The 13,522-nt window shown below is 44.2% G+C and overlaps 1 protein-coding gene across 1 annotated transcript; it reads left to right on the forward strand.

Annotated features, from left to right (window-relative positions):
• The first annotated feature begins 3,376 nt into the window (after positions 1-3,376).
• On the forward strand, positions 3,377-11,172 carry LOC134749513 (uncharacterized). The gene is made up of 3 exons (XM_063684459.1): positions 3,377-5,876; positions 5,996-6,953; positions 9,048-11,172. The coding sequence occupies exons 1-3, from the start codon at positions 3,377-3,379 to the stop codon at positions 11,170-11,172; spliced, it is 5,583 nt and encodes a 1,860-aa protein (XP_063540529.1).
• The last annotated feature ends 2,350 nt before the right edge of the window (positions 11,173-13,522 follow it).

The following is a 13,522-nucleotide window of genomic DNA, read 5'->3' on the forward strand; positions in this document are numbered from 1 at the left end:
AAATAAATATTTGGGGACAATCTTATACAGATCGACCTGGCCCCGGGAAGTGAAAATAATATTCCAAAATCGCTATATCGAAGGTTCCACGCCAATCAAATATGATTCCCAAGGAACAATGAAATATTTTCTAATTTAATTAGAGTCTGAAACTTCAAGAAACAAAGGTCAGATTGAAAGCAGCGTGTTTTATTACCGGTCATTCGTTAATTATTTGAAACGGATCCAAAGGGTCGGGTTCTTAGGAAATCTTGAATTTGGGACTTTCATCCTAATACCTAAATAGCTTTTAACTGTATATTCCTTTTAAGACAGGGCTAGGTTAGCTATGCCCTATTTTCGTAAGCAATAGAAAAGGCATATGTTTCCTGAAGTAAAAACTTGTTACCAAATGATTTTTAAGATATTTAATATATTGTTAATATAGATTTATTAATGTTATATTATACTTTTCATTTTTTATTTTCTATTTTTCTTTTTGTAATTTTTGTAATGTGTTAAAATATGGGTTTGTAAGACCTGAAATAAATGATTTTTATTTTATTTTATTTTATTATTTATTATTATTGAGGAATAAAACTAAGATTGTATAAAATGTATATTTAACACTATATATATATATATTGCAATTTAAAGCCTAATATTTTGAAAAAGGATTCTTAAATATTTTTGGAAATCCGTCTTTTAGGAGTAAACCTTCATTTTTCTTTAAAATTTTATTTCTCCACTTTGTTTGCGTCTTTTAATATGTAAATCTAATTCCAACCCATGTCAATTTATGTTTCTACACTCTCACTGATATATATCTAAGCCGCGGATGGAAAACATGGCCAACTACGAAACGATGTTACAAGAGAGAAAACGTCTTAGGCCAACGTGGCTTCGATGCAAGGAAAGAACTTCGACGGTATTTTTCTGTGAAACTGTGCTCCATTAAATGTTAATTACCATTAAAAACGAACTCGTGTTTTTGACTGACCGGATTCGATTCTAATGTATGTATGAGGCTATTTTAAAACAGTACTGTATTAACTGCATTGAACAGTTTCCTTTCTTCTGTAACCAGCCGCCGCGTGAATCCACACGAAAAAGTCTATAGGTATTTATCTCTCACAGTTTGAGTTTCCCGTACTGGACCATTTGGTAAAATACCGTGTATATATGTCAGCAAGTAATAAACATTTTTTTGCACAGGATAAGTAGGTACACCCAACTGCAAAAGTGCATGATCACTATGAAAGAATTTCATTAATAATGTGCCCATGCAGTTTTACAGTTAACTGTAGGTATATAATAAGTAAAAAAGGTGTATTCACCTCTATGCCAAGTCGCACGTGCACAGAAATAATTTTGCCGAAAACAAAATAGCCGCGTAGATCAGAGAGCACTCGGTCTATCAAAGCCATCTATGGTGAAATTATGAACAAGCTTTTTCGCTATCTGTAGTTAATAATTTAAAACATGGAAGATTTTTCGATTAGTTGAAATTTCCCGCAGTCAGGATGGCCCCGCTGCACCTTACCTACCTATACTTACTCTTAAAACCTACTCCATCTTCGTCAGTCAGGTAATTTAAAAATAAAAACGCGTCTATTCATTTTTGACATTAAATAAACGAGAACCTAAAATTATATAACCAGATATTAGACACCAATATAATCAAAATTTCTTTGTCTGGGAGAAAAGCGTTGGCGATTACTTTGAAAGCAATAGTAGGTAGGTATTAATTAAAAGGTTCGTTTATTAGGGTCTTAAACATTTCGTACCCCTTCAAGAAACGCATTTCAATTAGACCCTTAATAAAGTAAAATACTTGTTTTTAGTACCTAGATAATGTTCGTATTGTACTAAGAAGCGTATTTACGTATAAAACGCAAAATACCTATTACTTACTGCAAATTTAAAACTTGTAGTCATAAATGTAGGTGGGCTAACTCTGAGTTGTAAGTGTTGTTGAACTACCAATGGGCTTCTCCAAATATATTTACGAACGCATTCGCTGAAGGAAAACATAGTGATTATAGTATAAATCTTCTGAAATGATTTTTACGCCTAAGGTACGCACTTGGCGGCTGGCCGCACTGCGGCTGCCCGCACGGCTAACCGAAAGCCCAAAATTGTATGTAACTGTATCATCTATACGCATTAAATTGCGCAATTGAATGCCCTTATCTGTTAAACAAAAGCCATTGTTTCTTTTAAGTAAGCGGTCAGCCATTGTGTCTGAGCGCATGCCACGCGCTCATGTCTTAGGCGTAAACATCATTTGAGAAGATTCATCCTACATGTAAACCTGCATACAGCCGTGAAGAAATTCAAAAGGTGTATGTGAAGTTCCCACCCGCTTTGGGCCAACAGCGCAGAGCGTGGGGACCCCTCACGTGCATGAAAGCCTGTCCCCAGTAGTGGGACGAATAATATAGGCAAAACATACATATACAAAATTATATTTCTTGTTATTTAATAGAAATGTATTCACAGACTAAATAAAAAAAACAAGTGGCTCGAACAAAACATAATTTATTAGTTTACTCATGTTGCATGGTTGCAACTGTTGCAAGCACTTCAATGAGAACATGTGAATATGTACTAGACAATAATACCTTTTGTACACAACGCGCATAGTATTTTGTAACTTAGAGTCATTTTAACATGTAATAATTTTAAGTCGCGTCACGTATAGAAATAAATTGTATTTAGTATGTTTTCATAACAGGACAAAGTATGAGTAGCATACTTTGAACCTCTTAAAGGAATCCAATAAGAGAATTCCAATTAGGTAAAGTTAGGATTGCAATATAATTTAATTAAGATAGGCTTATAACAAATAAAGAATTTTCCTCATTGTGTTTCATTACGTAGATCTGTATAAGAAAATAGGGCAAAGTATACGCTACCTTATTCTAATAAGAAATTGTGATAATAGACTAGAATATAATAAGATAGGTAGGATAAATAAATAAAACATGTAATTTGTTAATATATAACATAACTTTAATAAATAAAGAGAAACGTAGGAGAGTCGAGGAAAGAGAGGTCTGCGCATGCGCGAAGCGCAGACGCCCGCGCCGGTGCGGCGCGGGGGACGAGGTCTTTAAATATGGAGGGAATAAAAGGCGGTGCGCCGGCCATAGGAAGCCATTACGAATCGAGCAGCCAAGCAAGCAACATCTCTCTTAAGAAGAAAAAGAAGACCTCTCCGACCTCGACCCTCCTGCATCTGATTTAAGAAGAGCTCCAGTTGTTTTACTCCATCCTTGCCGCCTATGCCGCACCCTATACAGTCCACACCCCTACGATAGATCTCAAGATAACAAGATTAGGGCCTAACACTCACATTGTTTGGTCCTCGTCGAAGCCGGATCTCTGAAGCAAGATGGCAGTAACAAGAAGCAACCACGGCAGAGAAGAAAATTCGTCGGATGAAACACAGGCCACGGACCAGACCGGCGATACATCTGGTACAGGAGAGACGTCACGCACAGGCGATACGTCACGCACAGGCGATACGTCACGCACAGGCGAGACGTCGGGCACGGGCGAGACGTCAGGCACGGGCACCACCACAAGAACGCGCGCTGCAACAGAAGCCAGCATCGCCGGCACCAGCACGAATGGGGGCCCAGCCGACACGTCGGGAATCAGAGCAACGCCTGCAGTTAGCACCGTCGCCACACTCGTCGGGCGTGATTCCGTCGAGTTAATGCCACCGCCGCCAGTTCCCGCTAAGCCCGCTCGGTCACACCGATCCAAGGCCTCCAGCAAGAGACTCCTCGCGGAGTTAGAGGCCAAGGAGAAGTTAGCCGAGTTGGAGCTGAAGCGCGTACAAGCCGAAACAGAACTAGCAAGAATCAGACAACAGAGACTCGACCTGGCCTCGTCAAGAGAAGAGTCTGAAGAGGAAGAGGACCTTGCTCCACAACGCATTGCCGATTGGTTCAACCGCCGCCCAGAACAACCAACAGCGATAGAAGAAGAGCCCGCCCATGAGGAAGCACACGTGCCGGCCCCGCGCGCCACTAGAAAACACGCGCGGCCGGAGGCCCCTCGAGCCGCCCACGCCATGGACGTGTCATCGCTGACCGCCGCCCTAACAGAAGCCATCCAAGCCGGCAAGTCCTACAGAAAATACATACCAGACCTGCCGACATTCAGTGGCCTATGCAACGAGTGGCTACAATTTAAAGCCGCGTACAACGAGTCCGCCCCCGCCCCTTGCGGCGAAGCAAGTGAAAACGTCGCCCGTATAAGAAAAAGCCTCAAGGGAGTAGCCTTGGAAGCCGTTAGCGCCCTCCTCATCAGCCGGCCGCACCCCGAGGACATCATTAAAGCACTAGAGAGAAGATACGGAAGGCCAGACGCATTGCTCGTCAACGAACTGGAGAAGATGAAGGGACTGCCGCGACTCACCGACAGCCCGCGCGACCTGTGCATATTCGCCAGCAAGATCGCCAACACTGTCACGACTATCGAGATATTGAAGAAGCCTCAGTACCTCTACAATCCAGAGCTACTGCGGTCGATGGTCGATAAACTCACGCCTATACTTCGAAGCAAGTGGTACGACTACGCGGCCACGAGGGAAGATACGCCCGAGCTTAAGAAGATTGCCGACTTTCTAAACAACGAAGCCGACAAGTGCACGCCTTACGCTTCGCCTGAAAATACGACGGAGAATAAAGAAGTGAGGACCACAAGAAAGAAGCGCGAGCGAACGTACGCCGCTACCGCCGACACTAAGAAGCCAAGAGAGGAGAAGCAAGCGTGCCCACTATGCGAACACGCTACTCACCAACTGCCGTCGTGCCCACAATTCATCAAAATTGACACGAACGAGCGCTGGGAAGTAGCGAAGAAACACAACATTTGCTACCGATGCCTCGCTAGCAAGCATCGTCGCTTCGCGTGTCGTGCGAAGCCCTGCGGCCACCTGGGCTGCCCCATGAGACACCATCGCCTACTACATCACGAGAAGACGCCGCAATCAGTCGCCGCTGCGCAAGTCGAGCCACCACAACAACATAAACCGGAAGAAATAGTGGCCTCGGCAGTGAACACAGTCGCCTGCGCACAACCACGAACGAGCCGCGCCTACCTGAAGATAGTGCCAGTAACACTGCGCGGCCCGCGAGCGACACTAGACACGTTCGCCCTATTAGATGAAGGCAGCACGGTGACAATCATCGACTCGGCACTGGCGGACGCACTCGGGCTAGACGGTCCCACTGAACCAATGTGGGTGCAAGGCGTAGGCGGGAAAGAGATGGAGCACAATCAGAGCAGGAGGGTCGAGGTCTTCATCAAGAATAAGCACGACAGCCAAGAACAACGCATAACGAACGCGCACACCGTCGGCAGCCTCGGCTTCACCACACAGTCGATCGGCATGGAAGAAATAGACGGCTGCGCGCACCTCCGGGGTATCAAGCACAAGTTAACCTACCGCGGTGCAACCCCACAAATACTCATCGGCCAGGACAACTGGGACCTGATCGTGTCACGAGAAATAAGAAAAGGCCGGCGCGGACAACTCGTCGCGTCGAGAACCCTACTAGGATGGGTACTTCACGGCTGTCGCACCACAAAAGCGAAGCCAATCGCCTACTGCTGCGCACATCTCACTCGTGCCGGGCCGACCGAGAACATAGAAGAAACAATGAAGAATTATTTCGCCCTCGAGTCTCTATCAATCGAGCCGAGGCGACCCCGTAGTGATCCCGAACAACAAGCTCTACGCATACTAAAAGAAAAGAGCCGCCGTCTACCCAATGGCCGGTTCGAGACGAGGCTACTGTGGCGCAACGAAACAGAGAAGATACCTAACAATCGCACCGACGCACTCAAGCGGCTGCACACGCTCGAGAGGAAGCTGGATCGTGACGCAAACTGAAGCAACAATATAACGAACGCGTCAACAACCTACTTACCTCAAACTACGCCGAGCGCGCGACAACGCCCCCGAGTGACAGAACGTGGTACTTACCTCACTTCGCAGTCTGCAATCCAGAGAAGCCGAAGATTAGACTGGTCCACGATGCTGCGGCCACCTCACACGGTCGCAGCCTCAACGACATGCTACATACGGGCCCAGATTTCCTACAATCGCTACCCGGCGTCATCATGAAGTTTCGACAACATAGCATCGCAGTCTCAGCCGACCTGAAAGAAATGTTCATGCAGATAAAAATAAGAGAAGAAGACCGGGACGCCCTCCGCTTCCTATGGAGTGGCGATCGCCGCGAGGGAGAGCCAGAAGAGTACCGCATGACTTCCGTCATATTCGGCGCGTCATCATCACCGTGCACCGCCCTATACATAAAAAATAGGAATGCACAAGAACACGCGACACAGTATCCGCAAGCCGCGCGAGCGATAGAACGAAATCACTACATGGACGACTATCTACAAAGTTTCGACACAATAGAAGAGGCAAGACAAGTAACAAGAGACGTCGACTATGTGCACAAAAAAGCCGGGTTCCAGTTGCGAGGATGGGCCACGAACGAAAAAGAAGCAATAAGTAACGTCGTCGGCAGCGAAGAGCGAGAGGGAAATACTGTCCCTATCGGCGGGAGCGAGATAGAAAAAACGCTCGGCCTGCTATGGAACACAAATGAGGACAGTATCCGCTTTCGCCTCAATACAAGAAGAACGCAGCCCGAAGTAATCAAGGACCTGCGGCCTCCGACGAAGAGAGAAGCACTCAGTGTCATCATGTCAATTTTCGACCCGTTCGGCCTCATATCACCAATCACTACGCCGGCCAAGCGAATCATGCAAGACACGTGGCAACATAGCACAGGCTGGGACGAGGCGATACCAGAGCAGCTACACGAACGCTGGAGCGAATGGCTACGACAACTTCGAGACCTAGGTACCCTAAAAATACCTAGGTGCTACGACACTACGCCCGCCGCCACACACGAGCTGCATCACGGAGTAGGATGGAGATGGCAAGTGGGCGTTCCCGTCTATCCGACAGTTAGTAGCGACCGACTCACTTTATGCACAGACTATGCTCAGTTGTTGTGTAAACTTCATGCTCGAATGACATTCACGTCGTACGTACGCTCGTCTAACAAAAATTGATAATTAAATTTAAAATGCCGTATTGTGCAGTATTAAGCTGCAGAAATCACAGCGGTTTAAAAAATCTTTCACGTGGAGGTATTTCCTATCACCGGTGGTTATTTATTTAAATATAATCCGATAAATACGAAACATCTGTTTCTATTGCATTATTTACGAATGTTCGTTAAGTAAATCTATATTTTATCAGTTAGAACTTAGAGTTCACAATCCTTTGTCACTATTCTTTACGTTTATCTGGAATATTCGCTATCCTAAATGTCAAATAACTTCGCTACTCAGATGCTGCGCAATGTCGATATTTATATCGATAAGGTTAAAGTTACGATATTTCAAGTTTGATGTTTGGTAGTTCGGTAATAAATTATTATTTTAGACACGTTTCTAATTATTATTTGGGATAATCAATGTCTTAGTAAATATGGCAGCTCTGGTCATCAAGCACTAAGTTAAGTCGGGGTCATTTCATGGCAACCTTTCAAACCTTCGTATTCCTTTATATAAGTTTTTGTTTTTTACACCTATCATATTTTCATCGTTAATATAATTAGACTAGGTACTTAATGCACTTATGCGTACAATGCATGCAATGTGCCATGAATAAACGTTTTATATTTTCTATTTCTTTATTATTAATTATTGTAGGTTACCACAAGATGCCGATATTAAAAATAAATGGGTCAATGCTACTGGGCAAGAAAATTAGTTTCCGCAAAAATATAGCACCATTTGCTAGGAGCATTTCTTAGAGAAAGATTTCTGGGGATAAAATTGCCATACATCTCATCTAGCGTCCACACGCCTAAAACTTAGTTACTAATTTAGTAATTATTAGTGACATTCGGGCTCACTTAATTAATAAAAAGTGTTCCGTACCACGCAAACTAGCGTGAAATATTGGAATTTTGCCGCCCCCCTTCCTGATTTGATAGGTCACAATCTTACAATCAAATCAAGTGGGATCGATGAGCCAGTTTCATGTATGCTTTCACACCATACAATTAATTTGACAATTTAATCAGGTTGTCCCGTCTAGATTGGCCTTAAATGCTGCTACAAGTAAATATATTGTTAAAGACGAATACTTACCTATGTAAGTAATTGCAGATTTGTGATCACAAAATAACAGCAATACCGAGTTAATAGACCTTTAAAGAACTATGATTTTATCTGTTTGACTTTAAGATATATTTAATGTTCACATTAACAACCTAGTTGGTCAATTAATAAGAAACAAATTTCTAGTTAGATATTTGTTGTACTGTACTACATATTATTTTTCATACAATCACGATTATCACTACCTATATTATAATCATAAATAAAGTATCATCTAAATGTGTATATGTGTATGTGTACATACGGTAATAAAATATCAATACCTAACTGAACACACAAATATCGATAAAACACTCCGATTACACTGTCCCCTCCCTATATCGAATGGAACGATGTTCCAACGGTTAGCTACTCGCAGGCGTGTAGAGATCTCGAAAACACCAGTGTAACGTGACCGTGAGATCCGTAACAAACCATGCGTAATTAGACCTTACTTATACTGGTTTTTTAGCCCTTTTCTCGCCTGTAATAAGTAAGTGATTTTAAAACTATAAAATAACGCCATCTGGTGTTGAGTAGTTGTATTAGGTGAACGTTGAGCGAGCTTTTGTGAGATGAATGAGATAATGAAAGAGTCGTATGTCATATAGCTTTGACATTATAATTTAAACCGTCAATCATGTAGCCTACAGTTGATATTCGTTCGAGAAATGTCCACCGGTAATAACTTTTTGGTATGGAAAGTTGCTACGAATCAGAGCAATTTTGTAAGTGTGTGACGTATTTTAACGTGGCTATGAATGTGTGAGTTTAGCGACACTGGTTTTCATACTAAATAGGAGTCATTTCACATCCACTAGTTTATTAATTCGTGAGCTGCATACTTTCGTCGACGCCAGTGAAGAAGCCTACTCCGCCGCAGTGTATTGGAGAATGACGCGAGCCGACGGCTCAGTCAAGATAGCCCTAGCCGCCGCAAAAAGTCGAGTCACACCCAGGAAACCGGTCTCCATTCCTAGATTGGAGCTACAGGCGGCCGTCCTAGGCGTACGGCTAGCAAAAACAGTCGTCGAAGAACACGATTTCGAAATCACTTCGAAAACTTATTGGAGTGACTCTCGCACGGCGCTGGCATGGATACGCGCCGAGCCCCGCACATTCAAGACGTTCGTGGCACACAGACTCGCCGAAATAGAAGACTGCACTAAGAAAAACGAGTGGAGATGGGTACCGACAGCACACAACGTGGCCGACGACGCGACCCGCGCCACCCCGGCAGATTTCGACTCGCAACATAGATGGTTCACCGGCCCGCCCTTTCTCTATGAACAAAAAGAGACTTGGCCCCACGAGAATAAGGTCGAAGTTCCCGCGACCGGCGAAGAAAAAGAGACGTGCGCTGCGATCGCCGTCCCTACACAAGATAAACACGCAGCTATACCCGAGATCGAACGCTTCTCAAAATGGATGCGGCTGCTGCGAGCGACCGCGCGCGTGCTACAGTTCATCGACCTAGTGCGCCCCCAACCCCGCGCGCCCGCCCCGCCCGCGACACAACTTATCGCGGCGGCGAAACGCAAGCGGACACGAGCGAACGCGGAACAAGACGGCGCATGGAACAAACGCACGCAACACACGCGCGTGCCCGCCAAGAGTGCAGCTACCCAACCCCAAGAAGAGAAGAAATACTTAACGCTAGAAGCCAAATGCCTAAACGCCGCCGAAAAGTTACTAATACGCGCCTCACAAGAAGATAGCTACGAGAAAGAGAGAAGGCGAATAGCGAGCGGCCGTGCGCCCGACAAGGACGACCGACTGGCCAAGCTGAGTGTTTATATGGACGAGGACTGTATCATACGACTACGGGGAAGAATAGCAGCAGCCGGCAACATACAAGAAGAGACAGTGCAACCAGTAGTGCTATATGGGAAGCATCACTACACGAAATTGTATGTTTCTCATGTGCATGAACAATTACATCATGGCGGTACGGAAATAGTGGTGAACGAGTTGCGACAGCGAGTGCACATAGTGAAAATAAGGCCGACAGTGAAACAAGTGATCGCTCAGTGTCCGAGATGTCGACTACGTCGTGCGAAGCCCGCGGCCCCGGCCACTGGTGACCTACCGGCGGCACGCCTGGCGCATCATGTGAGGCCCTTCACCTACACGGGTCTAGACTACTATGGGCCGCAAGAAGTCACAGTGGGACGTCACAGAGAAAAAAGGTACGTCGCGCTGTTCACATGTATGACGTCGAGGGCCGTACACCTAGAAATGGTAGCCTCACTAAGCACGGACTCGGCCATCAACGCACTACGCCGTTTCATTGCCCGGCGCGGGTGCCCTACAGAGCTGTGGAGTGACAACGGGACCGCCTTCAGAGGAGCCAACCGCGAGTTGACGGAAGCCATGAGAGACGCCGCCCACGCGCGCCGCATAAACTGGCGTTTCCTACCCCCCGCCGCACCCTTCATGGCGGGCGTGTGGGAACGTATGGTGCGCACGGTGAAAGAAGCTATGAAGGCCACACTACATGAAAAATACCCGAGCGACGAGACTCTACAAACCCTACTGGCGGAGGCGGAGGCGACGGTCAACTCGAGGCCCATAACCTACGTAGCGGTGAATCCAGAAGACCCGCCGGCACTGACTCCGAACATGATCCTGCTCGGGCCGGACTGCTACACCCCGGCTCCCGGCACCTTCGAAGAGAGCGACATGAACGCGCGACAACACTGGAGGCGCGCCCAGCAGCTGGCCGACACCTTCTGGCAGCGCTGGGTTCGCGAGTACACGCCGCTACTCCAACACCGGCGGGAGCCCCACGGCGCAGGAGTCACCCCGGCCGTCGGCGATGTCGTAATAATATGCGACTCCAACCTCCCCCGCAACATATGGCCACGCGGAATAGTGAAGCAGACGTATCCGGGCAAGGACGGCGTGGTACGAGTCGTGGACGTCACCACCAGCAGAGGACACGTGCTGAGGCGGCCAACGAAGAAGATCGATAAGTACTTATAATTTATATTAAATGAAGCTTTATTAAAACGGCAACTGACTTTCTAGTGGAGCAGCTGATTACTCCCTTCTCTAAACAAGCCTTAGGTCGTAGCGAGGACTTTAACTTTGTTAGAGACGAATAACTGTGTGATTACGACAGGGGATGTATGTCTGGAAGGATCTTCGATCTGTCATCTTCTTCTTCATTCATATGACTCATCTACTCATGTAAATACCTAAACCTTACGAGCTTTCCCCTTTTATTTCCTACAAATAAATACCCTCGTCGTCCCTGGTACCTGACTTTCATTTACTACACCGTCGAGTGAGGCTTCATCCATCTGCCCCCTCACTCAAGTGCAGCACGGTATAGGTTAACCTCGGACTTGATCAAGAATGAAATGTTTTGCAAAAAACTTATTTAATATGGTAGCATTACATTTAAAATCCCCCAACAAAAGGTCTGCAGCGCCTTCCGATGATTGAAAACCATAATACCTTATCAAGAACCACTGGTTAGTTAATCATTATCATAATGATATCGTTGTTCAAAGGGCTTACAAACAACTTGGTTTTATATTAAGGGTTTGTAAGACTTTTCAACACGAAATGACATACGTGATAATTATTATACTACAGTTTAGTCAGATCAATCCTAGATTTTGCGTGTATCATTTGGAACCCTTTATTTAGGTGTCATATCAATAGGATAGAACGTGTTGTACAAAGGAAATTTCTCAACATTAATCTTTTTTCGTATAAAACCTGTGAAAGTTTTAAAAAACAAATTATTACTCACTTTAAATCGAAATTGTAAACAATAACAAACTGTTTATTTAAGTAGGTATAATTCAACTTTTGTAACAACTTCTATAATTTAACATTGTAATAGGTATAAAACTTATGCATAAATAATTTATAACATTATTTGTGTACCCCGTGTGGATGTATGTACGAGTAAGCAACCTGCCCGTGCATACATATACATGGATGAGTGAATATAGATACACTCAAGCTAATGATAAGTTTGTTAATTAGTGATAACTTTGTTTTCCGCTTACTGCTCCTACACTAACTCTAGGTATATTTACACATTGCTTATTATTACATCAATTTTTGCCTAATACTAATTTTAGACTAATGACTGTTTGTTGCCTAAAAAATCTATTCGATAAGCACCCAATAGTACTTACCCTGAACATTCCATGAAACTTGTCCATTCGTACCTAAATCAGACCTGTTGATTTTGCTCAAACCTAGCTTTAAATAGACAAGAGCTGACTATCCTTATATGTATACATAATGCTACACTCGTTTCACCTAACATAGTTAAGAACGTTTTCGTTGAAGTCATCTTGAGGATCAAATTAATCAACATCGGTTAATGATTAAAACAGATTAACCATTAAATCTGTTTTAGAGCTATACGATGCCTTAGATTAGACAATGCCTTAGAGAAAAAGAAACATAGAGTATGGAGAGGACGGGAAAACCAACCTTCGACACTTGATAACCTGCCGACTCCAGTTTTGAGTTTCTTCTTTCGGCACAATCAAACTTTATTCAGTTCACAATTCACAGGGCGGCACTGATGTCCATGGAGTACTTTTTCACATGATTTTGAGTTTATTTAGATGAGCTAATTTTTAAGCTCGCGCGCGGTGATAGGTTTAGGTGGCACTGGCGGTTGAATGAGGGGAGTGGGGGAATAGGAAAATATGTTGCCAGGTATAAATATATAATAGGTGCGTTCGAGTGGTGTGTATGAGATAATAAAAATAAACTTAAAATTAATTAGAAAATGTATGAAATATTCACAATGGCGTTGCCAACTTCGGGGCGCCTAGAGGTTTCCTCTACATTGCGTTAAGAGTAAAGAATTAATCTAGGTACTAATACTAAGGATTATTTTCCTTTTTAAACTAAGTTTGTACTATACTAAACTTAACTATTGCGTAGGTAGCGGGCAGAGCCGAGTTACAGGACGGACATAAGTTCCTGAAGAAGTAGTTACTTTTGCGACGCGAATTACATTATCTTTTCCTGGGAAAACCTCTGAGACAACAGCGAGAGGCCAGAACATAGGATGAGAGTGATCATCTTTAATGACAACAACTGTTCCCACACTCACAGGTTTGGAAGGTGAATTCCATTTATCGCGTTGTTGAAGAGAAGTGAGATATTCCGTGCTGAAACGGTTCCAATAACTTTGAACAATTTTATTTAGGAGCTGATAGCGAGTTAACATATTATTTGAAATATTACTGTCAATTTTCTCAGCGGGTAAAAATTTAAGTGGAGTAATATTTAAGAAATGACTTGGAGATAACGCGGTCGGATCGGAAGGATCCGATGATAGGACGCAAATTGG

Source organism: Cydia strobilella, chromosome 2 (genome assembly GCF_947568885.1).
Source record: "Cydia strobilella chromosome 2, ilCydStro3.1, whole genome shotgun sequence".
Lineage (NCBI taxonomy): Eukaryota > Metazoa > Arthropoda > Insecta > Lepidoptera > Tortricidae > Cydia > Cydia strobilella.